This window comes from Cupressus sempervirens, chromosome 6 (genome assembly GCF_028749045.1).
Source record: "Cupressus sempervirens isolate cs-2001-9-10 chromosome 6, ASM2874904v1, whole genome shotgun sequence".
Lineage (NCBI taxonomy): Eukaryota > Viridiplantae > Streptophyta > Pinopsida > Cupressales > Cupressaceae > Cupressus > Cupressus sempervirens.
In genome coordinates this window covers 247,543,193-247,569,098 of record NC_143123.1, presented here as the reverse complement: position 1 = coordinate 247,569,098, position 25,906 = coordinate 247,543,193, and the positions used below count along the sequence as shown (strand labels likewise).

Genomic DNA, 25,906 nt, shown 5'->3' with positions numbered 1-25,906 from the left:
TTCTTTCTCGAATAGTGCCACAAGGAGCTGTATAATTTTCTGTCCTTTGCATTGTTTGTCTAGCCCAAGAGGTCGCTTTCTACTCGTAGAAATATTACTTGGCCTATCAATAGGTTCTATGGGATCAACTGAATAAAAGTCTCTTTTGTTTTAATGGACTGCCTCCAAATCTCAAGAGAATGATCTGGGTAAATATCCACATCCTGAGGTATCCCTTGTTCTTCACTACCCAAAGAAGACCTCTTTGACCTTTGGAAGACAACATTTTAAAAAGATACATCCATATTGATCTCAATTTGTTTCTACTCGCAAATGTAGATCTTGTAGGCCTTAGAAGACTTATTATAACCCACAAATATACCTTTCTTGCTTGATAGTTCTAGTTTAGATCTTAAACATAACTCCCAAAAATCGTTTTGTGACTAACTTTGGGTTCAACACTTGTAAAGGCCTCTTGAGGGGGCATATTTTCTAATATTTTATGAGGGCTCGAATTAAACAACAGTTTTGAAAGTTTCTTCCCAAAGAAAAGTTTGTAAATTTTTATCACAAATCATTGCTTTGATTGCCTCAACAATGGATTTGATTTTCCTTTCAACAACTCCATTTTGCCAAGGGTTGTTAGAGACACACAACTTCTTAATCCTTGCCTCAATGCACAAATTTTGAAAGCCTTGATTGTATTCTCCTACATTTTTGGATCTCAAAACCTTGATCCTTTTTAGGGACTTGTTTCCAACCTATGATTTGATTTCTTTGAACTCACAAAGTACTTCAGATTCATTAGATTTGAAGAAATAAATCCAAGTCTTCCAAGAATAGTCGTCTATAAAATTATATTATACCAATATCCACTCAAAAATGTCACAAAGATTGGTCCACATAAATCATAATGGATCACATCTAAAATACCTTTTGATCTATATTCACTTCTTAGAAAATAAAGGTAATGTGAGTTTTAGTCCACTACAACATTCAGATTGTTAGAAATAGGGAATATTGCCAGGGGGGTGTTGAAGTGAATCAGTGTTCCACAAACTTTTTCCCAACTATGGATATTATCAACGACCTTTAAACTTGCATATATGATCAAACTAAAAAGTAAACATAATGATAACATAATGCAACTCATAACACCATTATTTGTTAACTAGGGAAACCTTGGCCAAACAAAAATACCAGTGGGGATGGTACCCACAAAATGATCCACTAATCAAAAGTATCTTGTGAAAGATATTGACTCTTTTAGGAGTCTATTACATGTGTATAATGTTTATGTCCTTGTTAGAGGACTGAGCCTTGTTAGAAGCTTCAACCCTGTTAGGAGTTGGTATTACAATACAAAAGTATGCAAGAAGAGCCCACTACTCAAACAAGAAAATACAACTTTTATAATGCTATCAATAGAGATAGATACAAAAACCTTTATACAGTGCTGATATCTTCAATAACTGATCTGCCTTTTGATTCCTTTTTCAAAATTGATCATATAACCGTGCTCCTTTGCACTAGCATCAAATTCACATCTATACCGATCATATAAAGTGTGCATTCAAACATTATATCATTACAATACAATGCCACACTTTGCTAAACAAAAAGTGTTCTTCCTTTATATCAAATTGTTTCATCTTGTCGGCCTTGCTTCTTGATACTTCGCTAAATCTTTTGAATCATCTTTTTCCACGTGTGGATTAACATCTAGGATGTGGTTCCAACATTGTCAAGTAAACAATTCCTTAACCAAAATATCTTTATTCTACCTTTAACTATGTTCTTTCTTGTTGACCTGTACCTAGAAAAACTTAAATAACTTCGTCCGTGCATGGAAAAACATTGTGCACTTTAACTCACCTATCATATACATCATGTCCTTTGTTCCTATAAGTGTGCATAACCCCAAGTGCCTTCAGTGAGCTGCACTAAACAAAATAGGCTAACCATACATTGTTTTGTTGGTAGGTACTTAGACAATTTTTTGAATAACTATACTTCAAACCTATCCTTTCATTTTGCCTTTTCAAAGTAAGCTATATGTTGCTATAAATGACAACCCTAACATATCTCCTTAGCCAAATTGCCAACAAAAGCATATTCGATATTTCAAGGTGAATTATTAAATACTCAATCCTCTTGATATAAGGTCATTTCTGATGCTAAGCTTGCTATGTAAGATCATGAAATAATGTGATATGCTGGTAACCACATAGGGAACTTACAATATTCATTCGATGGATATCAACTCTTGCACTTCTAAAGATTTGGGTTCACCATGTGCAATAAGAATATAAGTTTAATCTTTAGTCCTTTCACCTTAATTTTAACTTATGCTACTTCTCCTAACTATGAATGCAAGGAATCGTGGATGACTAGGACTCTACTAGATGTAGATTGATCAACAACTCCACCCATCTAGTACAAGCTTATAAGGAACATTAAAATGGTTTTCAAATCAACATCTACTCTTCAATCCCAATGAATGGATACAAACTAAAGGTTGATTGCCAATTGAGGTTAAGTACTTTTAATCATGGGGTCACATGCAAGGCCCTCTTACCATTAGCAAGAGGCTAGTGGCCTGGATTTGTTCAAGTCAAGAAAGTAAAAATCCACAATTCTTCCATTTAACTAAACTACAATAACATGAAATGAAATCTAATCCAAGTGAAAGTTTGAGGACACCATGCAACACTTCAAAGCAGTATTAAGTAATTCATTGTGAGAATCAGCAATGACTTATCCATTACTTCAAAAGCATCATATCAACAATTTGATCAAGTCTCTCCCTTAGCTAGCCTGCTTTACTTCTACTACTAGCTCTTCTAGCTTCTACTTCCTCCACTACTCTCTAATGCATTAAAAATGAGAAGGTTTTGGTCTTTTATAGAAGTCGAATGACAATGAAGGGCCAAAATTTACTGAAGATCAGGGGTCAACATTCATTCCCACAAACCCTAACTATAGTTGCCAAATTTATAACCAATTTCTGATGAAAGTATTGTCATTGATGTCAAAGTCAATCAAGGAGATTGATGGAAGAATCGTCATTGATGTCAAATTAAAGAAAGTAATACTATCATTGATGATTATACAGATGTTAAAGATTTAATTATGATGTGTGAACAAGTTTTAGATCTGAAGGGCACCCAATAGTATATAAAGAATGATAAAAAAATTAATACTCACAGAGTAAAATGAGTTATTGAATTATTATGAAAGAAGATGCAAATGTTTCTTAGAAGTTAAGAAGACATGAGAGTGTATTGTGCTACATACAAACAGTAAATATGTTTACCAAAGTTGAAGGCTTGTATATGTTTCATAGTTGAATAGAATAGGTGAAGTAAGCTACATATAGTATTCAAGGGAGAAGCATGTGTTGCAAGAAGATTACCTATAAAGACTCACAAAGGAAAAACAAGAAGACATACAGAGTATCATATAGACATATAAATAAAAGTTATTTTAGAAAAATCTAATAACAAAAAAGTCGAATTACTCATCAGTCATGAATCATGATCGAGTGCATATGCATGAAAATTTGTGAATATCAGATTATAGCACATGAAACAAAATTGCGATCGTACATTGTTCATGGCACAAATCTCAGCAATATATGCTACAAAGTTTGAGCATTGTAGAATGAAAGTATTGTGAATTCCATATACAAAGAAAAGGATTGTGTGAATACTCAACCATAGTTTAATCCAAGCCAAAACTAAATCACATCATGAGACAAGTAGAGCATTTGGAATATTGGCAGCTATTTTTGACAAAATTACAATTACAAATGAAGAGGTCATTTTTGTGTGACAAAAGCAATTAATAAATTATATTATAATGACACTTTAAAATATTTTAATGTTGTGGTTAGAAAGCTTCTTAAGTGGAGTTCATTTGGGAAACTTGTACCAATTGGAGATTATAAATATGAGCCCATTTGATGAGAAAAGCATCCGATTGTATATTATTTTTCTTTTGTTGTGTTTGTAACACTTTTGAAATTCTAAAATTTTGTGCCCTTGCTGAAATATAAGGATTTGGGATCTACAACTGAAATATTGTAGATTCGATTGTGAGGATTTCATTTGTAATTGTGTTGAGGTATAATACAATTTGCCATCTCTCCTACTATTATCCACTTTTGTAAGAAGATCTATGTTGCAGAAAATCACTGTTTGATATAAGATAAGGCTAATTTGGAATTGTTAATTCCAATTTGCGACTGCTATACAGAGCCACGTTTTGGGTATTTAAGGTTGTCGATTCACCTGGGAGGCAGTGTTTTGGCATTAGAGACTTCTGCAACCTTTCTCAAGGATGAGACATCATTTATTAGAGGCTATGCATCTTTTTTTAGTACCTGTGATTATTATTTTGGAGTTTCCAGATTATAGCAAGACCCACGTTTCATGTCTGGAGACCTACGGCTAAAACCGAGACCTACAATTTGTTATTTGAGTTGGGGTTTATGTTCATTGGTTGCGATTGCAAGTTAATGCACTTGCACATTAGTTTCCAAGTTTCTTATACTGGTTATATTTATTTTGTTAGCATTATCATTTTGTAAAGAAAAACTGAATTGAATAAATAAGTATTTGCAATCCCAAGTTTGATGATTAATTATAAATTGTAGTGTTTTGAAATTTCAATTGTTAGAGGTTGTAGTTTTGAATGGTAAAACAATTAGCAAGCTAGCATCAATAAATTTTTTTTGGTCTTGCATATTCATGGAGAAAAAGAAACTCAAGTTATACATATTTCACTTCAAATTGAAAGACAATTAAGGAAATTATCAGTTTTGCCAATTTCGTTAAGAGCTAGCCTAGGGTTATTATAGTGATATCAAAGCGGTTTCTTGCCATCTTATGGGGTAGGAAAGTTAGTTTATTTCATAACTGTTGTTGTTTTGAAAGTGACTGACACTTTAGCTTCTTCAATTGTGGATAGATATAGGAGGCCAAGTAATTCTAGGAACTGGTGAAATAGTGAGGAAGATAGTAGGAAAATAAATGCCTTGAGAGATAGCATGGAGAAATATAAGCTTCATCATCAGAGATTAGTAGCGAAACCAATGGAACTAGAAATAGTTGATAGGCACCAAGGTATATGGTTTGCGCTTTTAGGAGACGACCATTCAGGTTGCAGGGAAGGAAGTTTAAGTTTTCCCCGACAGGGTTCTATGGTGCAAATGTACCTATATTTAGTATGTCACCTGCTAGTCCTATCCATAGTGTTGATGATGGACTTATTTCAGTGGGACATATAGTTGTGTCAGTGACAACATCATTGAGCTTTAGCAAGTTGAGGCTTCCAGAGTTGTTGTTGCAGTTAGTGCATAGATGATTGATGAAGTTGTTACCATTGATACTTTTGGCTCTCTCGAGGAGGGGATTGTTATTGGAGATTTGTATGTGATTTGTTGTGGTGTTGCTCCCTCAGGTGGGATCAATGCATGTATGAAGTGACCCAACTGTGATGTTGGTAATCAAGGTACTACAAAAGTGGGTGTTGGATCATGCTCTAGCATTATTGATTAATTAAGTCATGTGTGCAGAGTTAGGTGATGGTAGTTTAGCATCTGTTAGGGGATGTGGATAGAGAGTATGGACACCTCTGATGATTTGTTAGGTTGATGCTATGAGTTGCACTGGGTATGATATCCCTTGCTAGGTGTCAGGTGATGACTCTGAGGAGGGTTTGGATGGGTCCTAGGATCAAGATGTAGGACTTCTTTCTTGAGGGGAGGTAGAGTCATTCAAGGAGTGCAATATTATGTGGGTTTTTGCTTCTTTAAAGGAGGGGTCAGTTGAGGTACTAACTGGTTGTATCTCAATTGTACTAGATGTGTATGAGGACAATAACACACATGTAATGAGCGATCTTGTGACGAGGAGTTTTGATTTAGTTTCTTATTACAATGCAAAGAGTTATGCAGTGTTTGCAAAAGAGATAGGGGTTACATAGACATCATGTGAATAGTCAAATGAAGCTGAGTGATAGTGACATCTCTTTAGCTATTGAGCATTGTGGCGCCAGATGTTGGCTTTATTTGGTTAGGGTGCTTGTATGTTTGATGAGTACGGTGATAGTAGTTTTTCCCTAACAAAGATTCATGTGCTGCAGGAAGGTGTTAGGATCTTGAAGCATAATTACTCAGTTAGCTACTGATAGAGATTACCTCATGGAGTGGGGTAGCAGCTATTATGAGGGATTGTTAGGGAAAGAGGAGGAGGTGACAAAGCTTACTCAAGAGCTTGAGGTGATTGTGGACACTCTTCAATGTACTCAGTTGGCTCTTCAAGGGTCACAGTCACGGTTGTATGAGGTAACCATAGAGTTGGAGCATGCTCGGTCCACACCAACCCCATATCTAGGTCAACTGCAAATTGTAGTGGTTGGTGGTGAGCTTGCTTCGACTGTTGGGGATGATGGATGTGATGGTGTAGCTAATACGTCCATCCACGATATAGGTGTAGTAGGTACAGAGGAGGTGAGAGCATCACCGGAGACAAGTTCTCATGGTGGTTTACTTCCTTCTGCTGAAAGCGAATCTAAATCTTCATCTGATACAACTGGTAGCATTGGACAGTTACAATGCCATGATTTCAAAGGGATCAGCTGTGGTTTGCAAGGGAGTAGGTTGATGCTTGCACATATAATTTCTATTGTATTGAGTCATTCATGGAGTATTTTCTTGAGAGCTCAGATTTGTAGGAGGATTCGTACAGGGTATTTGAGGGTAATGTCTTTTAAGGTTCTTGTGCTATATAGGGATTGGTGGGGAAGATTGTAGAGACCTTGGCTACAATGCTTCCCAAGATGGATTTTGTGGTTGGGCTTGCTAAGAGGGTTGCCCAGGATCCTACCTAGCAAATAATTGTGTAGAGTTAAAGGTTGGAGTTGTCTCTTGATTCTTGGTTTAGTATTGATGAGCCATTGATAGAAATTGGGGCTTTCTACTGACATTATACAATGGGGTGTGCTCATCAATTTGATTTTGACCCATTGGTAGAGGATTTGATTTCACACTTGTGTGGGTTGGCTCCAGTTTCGTACCATCCATTATGGGATGGGTTAGCACCATCTTTTGCAGATGAGATCGGTAGCTGCAAGTTAGACCACTTGCAGTATCTACACACCCAGAACACTTTATTAGAGATTGGAGTTGATGATAGTGATTTAGGTACTTATGGTTGTTATCATCTCCATAGTGCAGTTGGGTTTGAGTGTCAGTTTGATAGGAACTTAAATGTTGATGAGTTATTAACATCATGAGCTCCTACTATTAGTTTCCAAATGATTTTATCATTGATATCAGTTATTTGGGTGCTAATGCTATTGGAGTTGCTTGTACACAATAGGGATAGTGCGCAGTTCTCCCCTTGGGATCTAGGTGGACTTTGATGTTCATTTTCTCTAGGGTTTCTTGGGGGCAAACATTGTTAAGGAGGGAGGACTGTATTGTCCCCATTTTTAGTAGTTTCCTATAGTTGGCTTGGTTAGTTCACCATTGCAACCGCTGTTAGCTTATAGTGGTTTTTGAGGGTCTTAGTTGTGCGGTTATAGGCTTTCCAACAAACTATGGTGCATTTTTCCTTTGTTTGAGGGACCTACTATTTGTAGTAAGTCAAACTGTCGCTTCCAATGAACTCAATTGAGTTAGAGGGGTTGAGGGATGCTCTCGATTTTTGTTTTGGGCTTTTAGTTTGGGCTCCAAGATTCTTGGAGGGAATATTTATTTATAATTTTATTGTACGGCACCCTATCAGACTCATTCATCGTCTTTCTTCATTAGGATCACTCTAGTGTTATCAGATTTTGATTCTGATGCTTCTTCAGTTGTTTTCATAAGACAGTTGAATTATTTTTATTATTCATCTAAATATGTTAAGGTTGCTATTTTTGTTGGTGTTGTATGTTGGCCACCTCAGTATCATAGCTCATTGGAACCAAGTTGAACAATTTTAAATCATGGCCACAAGAAACAATGGCCTTTTATGTCAAAACATTATGTTATGGTGGTAACGATCATTTTTGGAGCTAAAAACAATTAATAGATTATATTAGAATGACACTTTATTATATTTTAATGTTGTGATGAGGAAGCTTTGTATGTGGAGTTCATTTGAAAAAACTTGTACCACTTGGATATTATATATATGAGCCCATTTATTGAGAAAAGCATCTAATTGAATATTATTTTCTTTTTGTTGTCTTTGTGACACATCTAAAGTTCTGAAATTTTGTGCCCTTACTGAAGTATAATGGTTTGGGATCTACAGTTGAAGTATTGTAGATTCAATAATGAGGATTGCATTTGCAATTGTGATGAGGTATACGATTTTCCTTCTCTTCCACTGTTATCTACTGTTTTGAAGGAGATCTTTGCTGCTGAAAATTATTGTTTGATCTGAGAGGAGGTTAATTTGGAATTATTAATTCCAACCTGTGGCTGCTATAAAGAGCCACGTTTTGTGCATTTAAGGTTGCCTATTCACCTGGGAGGTAACGTTTTGACATTTGAGACTTCTGCAACCTTTCTCAAGATTGAGATACCATTCGTTGGAGGCTGGGCATCTTTCTCCAGGACCTGCAATTATTATGTTGGAGGCTGCAAATTACAACTGGACCCACATTCCATATCTGGAGACTTGCGGCTATAATTAGAGACCCGTGATTTGTTATTTGAACTGGGGTTTATGTTCATTGGCTGCGATTGTGAGTGAATGCACCTGCAAATTGGTTTCCAGGTTTCTTATACTGGTTATATTTATTTTGTTAGCATTGTCATTTTGTAATAAAACTGAATTGAATAAATAAGTATATGCAATCCCAAGTTTGATGATGAACTAGAAATTGTAGTGTTAGCAAATTTCAATTGTGGCAGAGGTTGTAGCTTTTAATGGTAAAATAATAATCACCCTAGCATCAATACATTTGTATTGGTCTTACATATTCATTGGAGAAAAAGAAACTCGTGTTATACTTATTTCTATTCAAACCGAAAGACAATTAAGGAAATTATCAGTAATTTTGCCAATTCAGTTAAAGAGCCAACCTATGGTTATTACACACTTGCAGATAATACTGTCACCACAGACAACAACAGAGACTTGCAAATATCAATTATAATTAAATGAATTCACCGAAGCCGTAGAAGATGAAGAAAGACGAGGGCAGGGATTGGATTCAAAATGATTATACTTGAACAAGTTGGACAATAAGGACAAATTTGCAATGCTTCAAGAATATTGAAACTAAATTGGCATCGATAGTATTCATCAAAAGCTGATTCATTGAAAGAAAATTTTAGACAGAAAAGAAGTATTCGAGCAGTGACTTATCAAGACAATGATAATATGTTTTGAGGCCCAATAAAATATTAGCATCATTTTTTTAATTTACAGTGATCCATTTGTTATTTTAAAAAAACCAAATAAAGTTAGGCGGTAACTATAATGCTGCTAACTGATGAATATTAGTTAATCTATACTTAAGAAAAATAAATTAATAAAGACAATAAGATACATCTCTTGTTAAAGAGACATAACTCTTAAATGAAATCAAAGATATAAATAAGAATATTATTTGGAAAATAAAAAATAACAGTGTAGTTTTGAAGAATAAAATATGTGAAAAAGAAGAGTGAATAATATGATATATGAAGAATAAGATGAGCAAGCAGAAAATGAAAGTAAGGAAGTGTACAGGAATATGCATATATAAAATCAGATTTCCAATCTGATTTATATATACACACATAAGAGCAGATGATGAATGCAGTGAAAAATATCAGGACAGATCAGATATAAAGATAGAAAGAGAAGTATGTATAATGGATAAAGAAAAGTGTGAAATATATCACCAGTAAATAGAGGATATGTGTGTGTGTGTGTGCGCGCGCGCATGGGCACATGTGTGCATGTGCATATGCGTGTGCGTGTGCGTGTGCGTGTGCATATGCGTGCGTGCGTGCATGTGTGTGCAAAAAAGAAGAGTGGGTGTCCATTGCAAGTCTACATATAATATTATAATGGGATAAGATGGTGAATCCAAAATGAGATAAAAGAATAAAAATTTTCAGGATTGCAGATTTATTGAAGAAAAATATAGAAATATATGTTTTTGTTGAAGAGAAGTTGTGCTAAGAAGGTATTTATCTTCAATTGAAGTAAGCAACATAGTCAAGGTGGAAAAGCAGATTGCATATAGTGGGTTGGTGCTGACGAAGACAATAGTAGCGTTTGGTGCTTCCAGTAGGTCAGAGCTTGCAAAGTGAGGGAATTGGAGCTTTCATATAGTTGATGCTCATAAACGCAGGGTTGTAGGCTCTAGTAGGTTTGAGCCTACAAAACATTGTAAAATAACAAGTATTTATATGAAGCAATTATTTGTCGTGGTTTTCACCTTCAATGGGTTTCCATGTAAATCATTGTGTCATTGTATTCAAGTGCATAATTGTTTATTTCAGCATTTGAAGTTATTATTTTGATAAAACTTTTAAGTTAGCAAAATTATTATTATACTGATTCACCCTCACTCTTTGTATAATAGTGTGCTCTTCAATTACAAGAGGGCACCACATTGTATGCCAATAAGATAATTGCAGCCTTTAACAACCAATGAGAAAACTTGACACTTAGCACGATGTGATTGAATGATGTTTGGATTTGGAATTTTTTATTGGAAGAGACAACTCAATGCCACCTCATCATCGTTATTTTGTAGAGTTATTTAATCTTTTGATGGAGAGAAAATGTCTCTTGATTGTCAAAATTTCTAAATTCAATTAACTCTTCCAAAAAATGATTCCTTGAGGATGATTGTGATGTCTCATATTCCCAAATTGCTTCCTCTTCCGGAATCTTCTTCGTCTTCACTCTTGAAAACTTTTTCTTTGTTATAACTTGAACTTGCACTTGCATCCTTTAGAACTTGATTTGTCTTGAACTTCTTGAAGATGCCCTCATACGGTTAGATTCTTTCAAGGCAAACTTGGATTCCATCTTGATCTCAGCTTCAGTTTTCCTTGACATGGAACTTCTATGTCAAATGCAGTCCTCGTGCTTGAATTTTAAGCCTCCATTTGAAGTCTCCACCCCCTTAGCTCCTCCTTATCACCTTGCAAAATGAAGAAATGACGGCATTACAATTGACAAAAAAGAGAGAGGAAATCTGAAAGCCAAGACAATCATTCAGAATTTCTCATATGTAAATTCTGATTTTACCATACTTCCTACAAATTTTGCCATGTAGTCCCATAAAAAATATCTGAAAAAACCACATGAATTGCATTATAAAATGCCCAGATTTGTCGACTTCCTTATTCTCTTTCGTTCCTGATTTTTGTAAAATGATTTTGTCACTGTAATCTGAAATTAAATTCTATGAAATTTGGATCCTTCAATGGATTTGGACTGCCCATCATAAGGCTTTGTAATTAACATGTTATCTTCAGCAACTTGAAGAAGTTTAAAGCGTGACTAAATGACCAGTTTTGTGCCCTTTAGTATCAACTTCACTACTAGTTAAGGGGGAGTTCGCTGGCATAATCTGGAAATTTCATTGCTACATGTCTGAGCTTGATTTACTGCTATAGGAAGAAGAATTTCCCTACTAAAATCAGAGAAACACACTACAAATTTGAGGGTGGATTGCTGCGAGTTTGTAAAGCAGAATAGCTTTGTTTTGGTGTTCAAATTACTTGAGAGGCCTCCTTTATATAGGTGATCCAAGATCCTACACAATTAGAGGACTGACTTGGCCTTTAAACATTAAAATTAAATATTTTAAATTCTATTTGAATGCTGGTAAGAAATGGCAACAAATTGAGAAAAAATGCCCCAAAATGGTTGAATTTTGATCTATTTTTAGACAATCATAGCCACAATTAGAAAAGTTTGAAGTCCACAAACCTATTAGAAACCTAATTCTTTTAGGTCATTTTGATTGAATTTGTTGAACACTTGATGTTTCTTGTGTTGGAAATAACAATGACAATGTATATACATTGCTCGACTTTTATACAAAAGTTTCAAAATTTCAAAATTTGCATTTGTATCAAAAATGTTGTTCATCTTCCATACCTTATTACTTGCCCTGAGTAAGTACTTCATTTCTATGTTTGCTTCTATTACTCCTATTGAGTAGATATTTGCCTTGACAAACATTTTAATCCAAAATTTTATAATCCCTCTTTTTTGCCACTTATGTCAATTGCGTTGTACACTGCCAATGTGTTTATTCTAAAATGGTTTGTGTAGCTCTATTTTTGTCTTCAATATTGCATCCCAATTTCCTATTGTTGCATCTAGGGATTGATATTGAATGTCTAGTTGTGCAACAAGGTCAACTAAGCCTTCATGTGTAGAAAGATGGGAATCTTTCTTGAACAATGTCTCTGCATAGGCTAGTTCCTTGTGTAATACTTCCAGGTGAGGTGTCAACATGGATTGAATACTGATTAGAGTAGATTGAATATTTGCATCATTGTCTTGCAGCTCGACTAGCCTACTCTGAGATGACAGTAACCTTTGGAAATTTGACTAACTATTCCCTAAAGGTTGTTGCAGTGTGGTACCTATGAAGCTACGAATCTCCCTGCATCTGGTCAATAGCCCATTGAGTCTCCTTAGTAAATATCTCAACATTGCATAGCTTTGTGTATGTAGAGAAAATGTTCTCTAACACCTTCCTTACATTTTCAATTTTGGTTGCTATATGAACTTGTCTGAGTGCAATAGCACTAGATATCTTCTCCAAAACCTTGGTATGGAACTTCTTTTCAAACCATTATAAGAATTTGACATTTGTGTCTAGGTCTTCATCCTTAATCTTATCCACAATGCTAACAAGTTGCTCTATAATAGGCTTATCTTAAGTTATTTCTAGGAGGCTGAAAAAATCAATGAATATGTCTTTGCTTTCATGCAAAACTTGCTTTTTCTTATGCTCCCTCGTTGTTGTCGATAGAAACTGTGTTGGCCGACGGAGTGATTGTTGTCGGTGTTTCTATAGCCGACGGAGTGATTGTCGTCAGTGTTTTTGTAGCCGACAGAGTGATTGTTGTCGGTGTTTTTGTAGCCGACAGGATGATTGTCATCAGTGTTTCTGTAGCTGACGCGGTGATTGTCGTCGGTATTTCTGTATTCTATAGCCGATGGGTAAATAGTTTGTAGCAAACATAATGTTTGTGGTCGATGGACTCCTTCGGGAAGGTTTGGCGGATAGTATTTATATCCCATCTGGGATCATTGTAAATCATCATTGATCTTATCTTATGAAGCATAATGTAATGTTCTGGCATATGCGAATAATAATAAGGAATTCTGCTATTCTGTCTATTATTTGTATGCATTGTTTTCTTTACCCAGTACGGCAAACATTTGGCGCTGTTGCCTTATGAACTTGGAAGGTGGGAGGAATGAAGATTAATGCCAAATCAGCTTAACAAGGATCGAAATAAGGTCAAGAGAAAAGATGGAATCCATACTGCGCAAGAAAATTTAATTCTGGCATAGCAAGCCGAACGTCGAAGGAGATTCCAGAAGATTGCCGACGGAAATCAGAGCACAAAAAAATTGTTGGAGGAAACTCGGCAACAGGTGGAATTGGTGGAAGAAGCACGGGAGGAGTTTTTGAATTTGTGTTCATCAAGGGAAGAGAATCCAGACGGAAGAGCATCGACTCGCACGGCTTGAAGTGCTGACGGAGCAAGAGCGTGGAGTGAACTCTTCGTCCGGGATATACTTCCGCAGAGGACAACTTCAGAACACCCTTTTTCACCAAGGTTCACAGCTGTTGAGTCTAATGGTGTGGGAGTGCAAATTGCCGGTGTGGGAGTGCAGTCCGTCAGTGTGGGAGTGCAAATTGCCGGTGTGGGAGTGCAGTCCGTCAGTGTGGGAGTACAATTCGCTGATGTGGGAGTGCAGACCACCGGTGTGGGAGTGTAGACCGCCGGTGTGGGAGACTAGTCTGCCGATGTGGGAGACCAGTCCGATGGTGTGGGAGTACAGACTATCGGTGTGGGAGTGTAGACTGTCGGTGAAGAGCGGTAGTGTTCCAGGACCGAGGAATGCCTGTTTACAGAAACCAATTGTGATGGCGGGACAAAAAGAGAAGCTGTCGAAGTTCAATGGCGATGGTACGGCTAATCCCATTCGACATTGCAAAACATGTGAAATGATTTGGAAGGTGAATGAGATAATTGATGAAGAGGACTGGATGAGGCAATTTTCGGCCACCCTACGAGGTGTAGCAATTGATTTGTTCACTGATACAGATCCACAAAAGCTAAACAGTTGGGATAACAGTAAAAAGTAGTTTCTGGCAAAATTTAAATTGTTGCAGGATGAGAATGAAATTGTAGCACAGATCTTCAATACTAAGCAGGGGAAGAACGAAACCATCTGCATTTATGCCAGGAAATTAAAAGACTTGATAAACAAAATGGAAAGTAAGCCAGCAGACAAACTTCAAAAAAGATGGTTCGTGGAAGGCCTACGCTCGAAGTTGTGGAGAAAAATGAAAATTGTGCCACCGTCATCATATACGGAAGCTTATAACAGAGCATTGGACCTCAAAAGTGAGCTAAAGACAAAGAAGAAGACGAAGACTAGCTCATCTGATTCGAATGACGACGAACCTGCTGAAGGTGATAGCAGCGATAATGAAGGCAACAGTAAGAAGGTTCGTGCCCTACAAAAGGACATGATCCGCATGATGAAAGAGTTTAAAAACATGCAGAAGGAGCCAAAAGGAAGTGAGTTGTGGTGCACAGAGTGTAAGACCGATGATCATACTAAAGGATCGTGTCCAAAGAACCAATTTTGTGACATTTGTCAAATCATGGGCCATTCAACAAAAGAGTGCCCCTTCAACATGAAGACAAGAGGATCTCCGCAGGTGCTTCTTACACAGGAGGCTTCCCTGTTGGGCAGTAACGGAAATACGAATAGCACAGGTGCCACATCTGGAGGGTACAGGAATAATAACAGAGGGCAAAATAACAACAATGCGAACAATAACAATAATAATGGGAGCCAAAGTCAAACTCAATATGATGCAAACGGACGGCCGATGGTTCAATGCCGAGCATGTAATTTGTAGGGTCATTTTGCACGGGATCGTACAACGGAAAACACATTGAAATGATTATGCAGATGTTGCAGACCCAGTGACCATGAAGATGCCAAGTGCCCAAAGTCTGGAGTAAACTTGATCACTGTCGGCACAGATGAAGAGGTTCTGGCAATTACGCGGAGGCAAGCAAAACTGCTGGCGGAGGAAAAAAGAAAATTGGGGGAAGCGCAGGCAGAAATTGGGGAGGCATAATCGGCAGGGACATCTCAGTTGAAGGACATCACCGGCACCTTGGCAAGGAACTTCGCAGAACAAAACATCGTACAACAGATCTTACAAACAGAGATACCGGTCAAGATAAGTGATCTTCTCACAATGCCCTAGTTATGGTCGGTCATTCTGAATCATACACCATTTCCGAAAGCAACAGAGGACACAGGAAGGGACACTAGTCCAACAACGGCAACAGACCCAATGCTTCTGGCGCTCATGATGGGAAGACATCTGGCGGTCATCGAGATGGGGATTTTGGTAAATTTTTTGATACACAATTGTTGATGGAGGGTCTGGCATGAATGTCTTACTAGAGGATACCTAGAAGAAGTTGGGAAAGCTGACGTTGTGGCCACCTGCATTTTAGTTGCTCACAGCAGACCAACATGGAATCAACTGTTGGGAATCTTGAAAGCACAATCGGTAACTATTGGAATGCAACCATTTTTATTGGATTTCGTAGTCATTCCATTGAAAAGAAAAGGATATGATGCTATTCTAGGACAGACTTGGTTGGTGCAAGCAAAAGTAAAACATGATTGGAAATGAAATACCCTATCAATGGAGCGCAGAGGCAAAAGATTCATAATTGACTTGCACAAACAAATGGTAGGTGAGGAGGCAACATTGTCAGAGTCAAAAGGTGAAGGCGACAGTGATGACGAAGGAAAGAGGAGAATGGAACCGGACGAAGGAGTATTGACACTAGAAGGAGGATCGAATGACGATGACCTAGGCTCGGTGAATGGCCTTTACCACTGGCAAATAGAAGACTACGAACTCTTTTCGAGTTGTAATATGCTAAGGGTCGACGAAGGTGAGGAAAAAGAGGAAAATGAGTGTCCGAAGGAATACAGGGAAGCAAATGATGCAAATGACGTTACGGCTGAAGAAGGGAAGGACATACAATACAAACCCAGAAAAAAGAAAAATTCCATCATCTGGTACACGGTGAACGGACCGCACAAGAAGAAAAGAATGCATCGCACCATAAAATTGGTTGAAGGGTGCCGACGGAAACAAAATAATCTAGATGTGTGACGACCGCAGGCACAGTGGGCGATGAAGGTGACACAGAACATGCATAAGGCATGGCATGACAAACTCAACAGGTTTCAGCCGAGGTAGTTGGTACTCAAGTACGACAATCGGAATGAAAGAAAATAGGAAAGGTTTAAGGCAAGATGGGTTGGACCATATCAGATCTGGGAGGTCGGCGACAATCGAGTGATAAAGTTGGGGATGTTGGATGGGCAAGAGGTACCTCATGCAGTCAACGGATCCTACCGTACCAAGAAGATGTCATCATCGTCACCGTCGCAGAATGATCAGATGATTCCCTCCTCCTCCTCGTTGTAGAATGACGACGCTTGGAGGCAAGATTGAGGTGCTGTTCATTTTTTTGAAAAAGAAAAAAATGACGATGGATTGGGGTAGTTCGGAATGAGTAGCAGATGATGCCAAAGGGAAGGGGAAGCATCAGTTTGCCAGAAAGAGTGTGGAATAGGCAAAAAATGACAAAAATAGTGTGTTCCATGCAGTTTTGTGTGGGTTTTAGAGTGTTAATTTGGTCTTGGCGGCAATACCCTGCTGGGGGCGTTGCCCCTTGGACCCCTAGTCATTGCGGATATTAGTTGTGAAGTGTGACCAATTGAGAAGACTTGAAGCTGTTGTAGGCATGGAGTGTTTGTGTACTAGAGGCATTGGGAGTAGGTGTTGGCCGAGAGGCTGTCTTGGTGGATGCATAAAGAGCTTGAGAGGAGTGGGTCATCCAGAAGGTAGTACAATGACACTTAGCTCAGTGGACCCAATGTTGGAAGTAGAGAAAGCAGCATGGGTGGCTATCAAGATCAGCTTGAGGAGACAGTATTGTGTTAGCAGAGGCTATAGATGTAATGGGATGAATGTGGAAGTGATGTGACAGAAACAGGTTTTTTGTTGTAGTCACTCTGTTAATGTATTTTCTTTGTTAATTTATCTCAGATCTTTTGTAATTGTCATCCGGAGATGACTTTTTCTTTTGGGGGGGATGATGTCATCGGTAGAAATTGTGTCAGTCGATGGAATGATTGTCGTCGATGTTTCTGTAGCCGACAGAGTGATTGTCGTCGGTGTTTCTATAGCTGACGAGATGATTGTTGTCAATGTTTCTATAGCCAACAGTGTGATTGTCATCAGTGTTTTTGTAGCTGATGGGATGATTATCATCGGTGTTTCTGTAGCCAATGGGGTGATTGTCATTGATGTTTCTATATTCTATAGCTGACAGGCAAATAGTTTGTAGTGGACATAATGTTTGTGGTCGACAGACTCCTTCAGGAAGGTTCGGCAGATAGTATTTATATCCCGTCTGAGATCATTGTAAATCATCATTGATCTTATCTTATGAAGCATAATGTAATGTTCTGGCATATGCGAATAATAATAAGGAATTATGTTATTCTGTCTATTATTTGTATGCATTGTTTTCTTTACCTAGTATGGCAAACACTCATTAAGATTTCTTGCATCTTCTTCCTTTGTAGAGCGTCTTGAAGAATGCTCATTTCTTCAATTGTGATTGTATTCAAATCAAGCTTTGGTAGCTCAATCAACTCATCTAAGCTTACATCGTCAAATGATGTAACTTTAGCACTCTTGGGTGTGTTGGAACTCAACCTTGATATTTGTAGTGGAATATTGTAGTCGGCCTCTGAAGAGCTTGATTGCTGGTAGGAGATGTAGAGATTGGCAAAGTAACCAGTGTCGATATGGCAATTTGATCCTCAAATGTATTGGTCAACTTATCCTCTTCAGTCTTTTTTGCTTGCTAAACTTCACCTTGTGATGGTGGAATTGGTACAGGACTTGCTTCCTTGCCCTTGTTCTCTTTTGTTCCATCCTTGTCAACAATCACTATGGTTGGTAAACTTGAACTATGTAGGCTCGAGAATGATGTAGCTATTGGTTGTGCCTCTACCTCTTTCATTTGAATAACAATTGTTGGTGTTGCAAATGGTGTCTTTGGTGTAACATCTTCCTGTTCAAGGTTTACACTTTGATCTATATGTAGATCTGGTGATTCCATTTCCTTTACTTCTGTAGTTTTTGGGGGTATATTTGACATGTTTTGTGGTTCCTCCCCTACAGATGCAACTGATGCCTTTTGAATCTCATCCACTCGCACCAATATTGGATTACTGCATAAAAGTGTTGCATTGGTAGAGTCTTGCAGAATTTTCTTCATACCATCCTAAGTCAATGGATTAACATTTTGTGATGTAGTATTAGGATCATCCTTGATGCTCACTAAGTCTTGTTGACTCTCTTGGTCATCATGTGGGGGATTGGCACTCGACACTTGTACATCCTATTGCTCTTCTCTAGTTGTGGCTTAATTTGTCGTTCCTTGAGTTCCTCTGCAATACCTTCCTTAACTGATTTCTCTTTATCAGTATCTGCAACTACTTGCTCACCTTTCTTAGTTATTGCTTTAGTGGATAACCCATAAATAGATTTCCAAATTGATTTTCTCTTGGTTACCACATCTTTTATTTGCTTCTTTAAAATATGGAATGCTTTGTATTTGGGAGAAAATTTCCCTTTGTGCTTCTCCATTGCCTTAGCAATTATTTGCTTATCCAATTTAGGCATCAGTTGGGCGAAAGTGGGTTCCCTAATTTGCCTTGCAATATGTAAACTGAATTGCAACTTTTGCTCAACTCTATCATATAAACTCTTCGGTAAAGAGTCGGAAATTTCTAGAGGAGTGGTCTTAAAAGTTAGCATCATGTCATATATGGCCTCCTCTATAGTATTTTTCTCTATACTTCCTAGATTATCAAAATCAACATGTGTGAAACCTAACAAATTTGTATTGGTCTTAATATTTTTATGCAAGTTGTCAATGTTAGAACAAGGGTTGTGGCTTACCATTTTGAATTGACTCAAGTCATCAGGGTCTGTCTTCTCCTCATCTGAATCTTCTTGTGGCTTATACTTCTTTCTGAATCTCTTGAAAGTCTTTTGAGCAAGCTAGCTTAGCTTTGTTGTGACATTTTGCCTTTTCCCTTTAGGCTTTGCAAGTTCTTTAGGCTCTATAGTGGCTGCCCTAGTGCTTGACCTAGTTAAAGGTATAATCGGCTTTTATGGAGACTACTTCACAGAATTTTTTGATTTCTCCACTGCTTGTTTCTTTGCTTTCCTCTTCTTCTCAGCAATCTTAGGTGCTTCCTCGACTTCTTCGCCCTCGACACCTTCTGCATCACCATCTTCACCCAAACCTTGTGTAAGTTTCAAGGGTCTTTGACCTTGTGCTTCCTTTTCTTCTTCTTTTGCTTCCTCACCACCTTCACTAAACCTCTCTTTAAGCTTCTTTACTATCTTGTTCTTCTTTCTAATTATTGAGGAAGTTTGTAAATTTATTGTTATTCTTGATTTAGCCTGATCATATTTTCCAAAGGATATAGCATCCTTGTCAATTTCATCGGCCAATAGAGTTGTGATGGTTGCAAAGGCTTCATGTACATTAATTTCATATGGCAAGGGTTTTAACCATCTAACCCTAGGCATTGTTGCTTGCATATATGTGTAATCTACATTAGCTAGGAAACACACATCATTGTAATATTGTTCCACTAATGATACAGGTATCCTCAACCTTTGGTTCATGGATTTCTTGAAATTCTCAAAATAACTAGTTATTACTGACTCAAAATTATCTCCAAGTTGCTTAATGGGCTATGCAATTTTATTGTGTTACTGACTTGTTTGTCTTCCAAGCAACTTTACCAAAAGTGGTGTTTGTGTTTTGCACATAGAAATATATGCAAACAATCAAAGATTCAAACTTACAATATGCAATTTTGGTCTTCTTGATGGCTTTCAAATTTTCTGATAGTTCTTGAAGTTGCAATTTGGCTAGGTCATATGAATGGTCTCTCTATACAATCTTATAACCCAGTTGAACTGCCATGCAGGAAACAGTCATTAGTTAGCTTGATTGAAAGAATTTGTGAGCTATCACTCTAACTACAAAGGCTACCAAGGGGTCTGAAATTGTTTAAATTGACATAACAACCCAAACTTAAAACTTTTGCCTCTAAAATATATCACCAACATCCATCTTATAACTTAACATATAAACTGAAATAACTTAACATGCAACACATCCATAGTATGAAGTAAATAACACCTAACACAATAAATTGGTTACCTAAAAACCCTCCAATGAGAAGGTAAAATTGATGTAGGGATGACAGTTACAAATCTTCACTATTGCAGTTGTAAAGTGTGGCCAATTATGACTACAAAGTGTTTGATCATAAGCCATGATCTACCCTATGAGGGATCTTCCCTATTAAAACCTTACAAAGACCATTAGGTCTCACCTTGCTAAAGGATTTCAACTCACAATTAAGTAAGCACTCGGTTAAGAGATTTACAACAACCTGTTAGGACTACTCGGTTAAGAGATTTACTTTGCATCACCTGTTCGAATAATTGAACACATGATCTTCGGTTAGCACCTTTCTACTTGATATTGGATGTCCTCTTTACTGATTGAATCTTGATTTGAATCTTGATCCTTCTCATTAGATCTATCCTTTATAATCCATTCATAGCTTGTCTCTGTTCCTCTAGACTGATTCTACTTTGTGTATCTTTGTGATAGCCATCATAACCACCATGAATGCTCTCTCAACACTTAGCAATCGTCGACTCTTGCAATTGTATATACTTCTTACTGTTTTCCTTTTTATAAAAAACATAGGTGCAGATGGGTTATGTTAGAATCAACGACTATGGTTGATCCTTATTGCCACCTAATGTTTCCCTTAATTTGATTGGTTGCATTTATTGCATAGAGATTTGTAATATGACTCCATACTTATCTCTTATAATCATTAATTCATGATTATGTCAGCAAAAAATGGTTTACATAGGAGTTTGTGCCAAAAATTGTTTACTCGGCATCTAAAGGCTTTAAGGCTCAGTGTTCACTATCCTCTAAATGTTGTAAATCAGATTTTGTAGAACCCAACACTAACTGTTACTTGGCACCTGAATCACTCAACATGTATAAACTACTCAACACTTGAGTGACTGGACACATACTATTTGCTCGACATTGACTAGTCATATTACTCGGTTGTACTGTCTAGAAACTTATGGTTGACATGCTTTGATCACTCGGCTCACACTGATTGCTCAACTCGCATTGATCACTTGACATGCAATTCTGCTAGATAATGACTAATTATTTTGTCACTGCCTTGTCAAAACCAAAATGAGATCAGTGTCTTGGCCTTAGTTAAAGAATTGTTCAAAATGATGGGATCAGATAACTTAAACGTTTGACAAAAAATGCCCAAAAATGGTTAATTTTGACATGTTTTTGGCAATTTCATCCCTACTCAAAAATTTGAAGTCCTCAAGATGCCAAAACTTCCATTCCTTGAGTTGTTTTCTCACCAAATTTGCCATGATAAAAGTAGTCTTCAAAATATATGAATGCTTTAGGCTAGAAAGGGATGTCAAAAATCTTGGGATTTTGGTCATTATAGCCTAAGAACGGTTGTATTCGAACCTATCTTGGGCATCCAACCCACTTTGAAATTCCAAAGTTAACAAAACACTGAAAAAACTTCATTGTATAAGTTGCTTTCACCAAATTTTACAAAGACTAAGGCATATTTCAAGAAGCCTTAATGTTTTGAGATAAAATGAGGGGTTGGAAATTTGGAGTTTTTTGGCATTAATGCCCAAATCAGGTTGAATTCCGACCTTATCTGGGCAATTCATTCTTACATCTGGAAAAAATTAAGTCTCCAAAATCTCCAATTCTTTGTCTGTTAAAGCCATCCCCTTTTCAAATTCATTGAGTTTTCACCATTAAAGGCATGATATGGAAATTTGGAAACAAAATAGAGGGTTGAAAAATTCATGATCTTGTGCAATAATGACCAAAAAAGGCTAGATTCCAACCTATTTTGGGCAATCTCAGTCCACAAAATCAGTCAAACCCAGTCAAAATTTCATTCCTATGATCTTGTGCACTAATGACCAAAAAAGGCTAGATTCCAACCTATTTTGGGCAATCTCAGTCCAAAAAGTCAGTTAAACCCAATCAAAATTTCATTCCTTCAAGTGGCTTATCATCAAATTTGCTACGATTTCACAATTTCAAGCATGATACCAAGGTTGAAGCTAAAACAAAGGGTCAGAAATTGATGAACTATTACTTTTCTCATAGTCCTCAACTTCTTTATTGTATTATGCTTTAAACTCTTGATTGATGGGGCATAATTTTGCCTACTTTTAGAAATAATGCTCCAATATGACCTAGTTTGTGCAATCCACTTGCAAGTTCACTATGCAATTCAACACTTGTCATTTTTGGCCCAGGAGATAGGAGGATTTATACAAATATAAAATTTAATTACATTTATTTCCTTTCTTGTACTCTTAAGGTATATTTATATAATTATAGTCACGATGATTGAGATAGGTTTCAACTTTATAGGAGTTAAATTGCAAAATCTAGATTTTGGATTTTTTTTTAAAAAATTCTAAACTTGGCAAAATTTGAGGAATTTGCAGACCATCAACACTCCAATCTTTCTTTTTAAGGTCAAATTGAAGTTATAATAAGGATTGTCTAAAGGTTTCAACTTGATTCATCCAAGATTCATTTGGTTTCAATTCCATAGATTTTGACAAACTTGGGTCAAATCTTGCTTACACCCTAGAGAAACATTACTTTCCAGTAGACCCAAATTGCACAAACTCACTTCCTCAACTTGGGAACTTGAAAATGTTGCCAACTAAAATCACCTAAGACCACAAATGCTATTGCTAAGGCAAAAAAAAAAGAGGGGATCCCCATTTGCAATGGGGCAATGCTGTGAAAACCTCACAACAAGAACTTTGAAGATTCTTACCCAGTGCACATGCTTTGCATATGCCATCATGATATTGACTGCGCTTTGGTAAACTAATATTCATCTTTTTGGTGGATGGAAGAGCTTTGAATTGTAAGTGGCCTAGTCTCGTATGAATTTATAGAGGCATGCACTAATGCTTTCTTGGACGAGTAGAAAGTTTGTATAAACTCTCTCGATGAACACCAGTCACATAAGCATATTTGATTGTAGAGTTCTTTGGCCAAGCAAGAACTTTTTCTTTAGAAAATGCAACTTGATACCCTTTGTCCTCTAATGTTGAAATTGAGATCAATTATTATATTCTTTGAACAAACAAAACCTCACTCAAATGAAGAATGGAAAAATTCCATTGAGGGCAAGTGGCTCTAACACCTTTAACTGAATAGCTCACATCATATCCAATTATCTATTGTAAATTGGTTTCTCTTTCTACCAAATTAAAAGAAGCTTTTGATATCCTATAACGCGGAGCATTGTTATTAATCAAAAAGTGTTGTTGTTGGTTGGAACATTGCTTGAGAGTGTTGTAATGAATAAAAATCCTCCTAAGTTCTCATTGGATCTTTTTATGTGACATCTCATACATATTTTTCGCAATAACAACATGATGTCTAGTTCTTTTAACACAATCTTGAGCAAGGTGACCATACTTTGTCACATCTGAAGCATTTAATGTGAGATAAATCATTCTTTTGTTTAGGTGTTGAATTGGAATTAATTTATTTTCTCCCTTGTCTTTCTTTCCCTCTAAATAATTGAGTAGCAAGAACATGATTCTCTTCGTTATGAGCGCTTCTTCCATTTTCTCTTGCTATCAAATTGTATTTCTATTGAACACAATGAACTCTAATACAATCAAACTTGGATAAAGATTGATGAAGACCATTCATTGCCAACATAATTCAACTATATCTCTAGTGGCATATAGCTGATCTTTCAAATCGGTAATCTTTATGATTTAGTAAATGAGTGACTCTCTTTTAGTCATTTTAATATGCTGGTGTTGTTGTCTTTAGGCAAGAACTCTTCCCCTATTGTTGATCTCATACGGGTCTTGAAGAGTCTTGAACATAACTTTGGCCGATTCATCTTGGATATGATAGGGACAATCTGATCCTTTACATAATCTATCAAAAACTTTCTAGCCTTAATGTCATTCTTCTTCCATGGAGTTTTCTTAGGTTCATCAGATGGCTTGGACACACCTTTCTACATAAAGTCTTCTTCCAATAAGGTAAAAACTCTAAATTTCCAAAAGTTGAAATTAGATGCGCCATCAAACCTATCTTCAACCTTTATACCATTCACCATATTTGTTGATTAAAAAAACCTATTTAGAAGAAGAAAAAAATAAGACTACATTGCTTGAATGAATCCAATTGTAGTTATGCTTTTAGGCCTGTGTTGATACCTTGTTGATTTTATAGCAAAATAACACAATAAAAACAACAGATAACACAAAACAGAAGACATGGAGTTACCCTAGTAAAACCCACCAACTTGAGGGGAAAAACCTAACCACATCAAAAAATATTGCTTTATTGAGTAATAAGAGTTTGAATTCTAAATAGCTCACAAATTGGTACAAAAATGATTTCTCCTAAGAGTCTGCGGATACCTAACAATCAATATAAACCATGCTCTAAACAATAATGTTGAACCTGTGATATTTGTATTTCACATGTAAGTCTTTGTTGATAGCAATGGATGCTACTCACGATCATCACCACAAGAAACTGTTATAAAAAATTTACATGCTCAAATTTAGTTCTGATTGCAAAGGTTTCATACAATTACATAAGCATTTTACATCTTAATTCAATTCATGCATATTGAAAACCAACATGCTGATAGGTTGGCAGCCGTGGGAGCTCAACATGATATTGTAGATAACATTAAAGCACAATCTAACCAACAACACATTAAGATAGTTATTAGACCTTCATTACCTGATAATAATACCAATTGGCAAGTTTTCGAAAATGATGAACAAATTTTGCAATTTCTATTTGAAGAGGATGTTTTCGCTAGTTTAAACAAGCAGAGATATAAAGATCAATATGGAGATCATGTGCTTCAGCTAAAGAATAATAAGTTGCCCAAAAGGTTAGTCATGTTGGAAAGTGTTTTTAATTCAAATGACCAAGTGAAAATTGGTAAAGCTAACTTGCTGGTAGAAAAAAATCAAAATGAGAATTTAGAGATTGCACCTAGAAAATATCTTAAAATTGGTAAAGTACATTTTGCTAAAGAAAAATTGTCATTCTTTAATCTATTCCAAGAGTTTAGTGACATATTTCTTTGAGAATATAGTGTTTTGAAGGGTTTTGTTCCACAGCTTGCACAACATACCATTGAGTTAGAACCAACAACCAAATCGGTTAGGCAAAAATAGAGGCCCATTAATCCCAGATTGGAGCCACTAATGCAAAAGGAGGTTTTTAGATTGATAGAAAGCAAAATAATTTTTCCAATCAAACACACTAGTTGGGTTGCAAATTTGGTTCCCATAAGGAAGAAGAATGGTGAGCTAAGGTTGTGTGTCGATTTTAGAGATTTAAGTAGTCTCGTTGAAATATAGGGATCCTCTTGTCAATGGAGCATATATTGCAATATGTATTAGT

At 36.7% G+C, this 25,906-nt stretch overlaps 1 protein-coding gene across 8 annotated transcripts in view; it reads left to right on the top strand.

Annotated features, from left to right (window-relative positions):
- Nucleotides 1–25,906, top strand: part of LOC149552171 (putative RNA-dependent RNA polymerase 5) — a 282,261-nt gene that overhangs the window by 244,695 nt on the left and 11,660 nt on the right. The window contains exons 17-18 of one of the 8 annotated variants that reach the window (XM_089787668.1): nucleotides 8,286–8,336; nucleotides 8,467–8,859. The exons of 6 other annotated variants lie outside the window; for them this stretch is intronic. In XM_089787668.1, coding sequence (XP_089643794.1) covers nucleotides 8,286–8,336; nucleotides 8,467–8,487 — 72 coding nt within the window. In that variant the 3' untranslated portion in view covers nucleotides 8,488–8,859. Of the gene's footprint in view, nucleotides 1–8,285; nucleotides 8,860–25,906 lie in introns of those variants that run through there. One more of the 8 variants, XM_089787666.1, reaches the window with a different exon arrangement.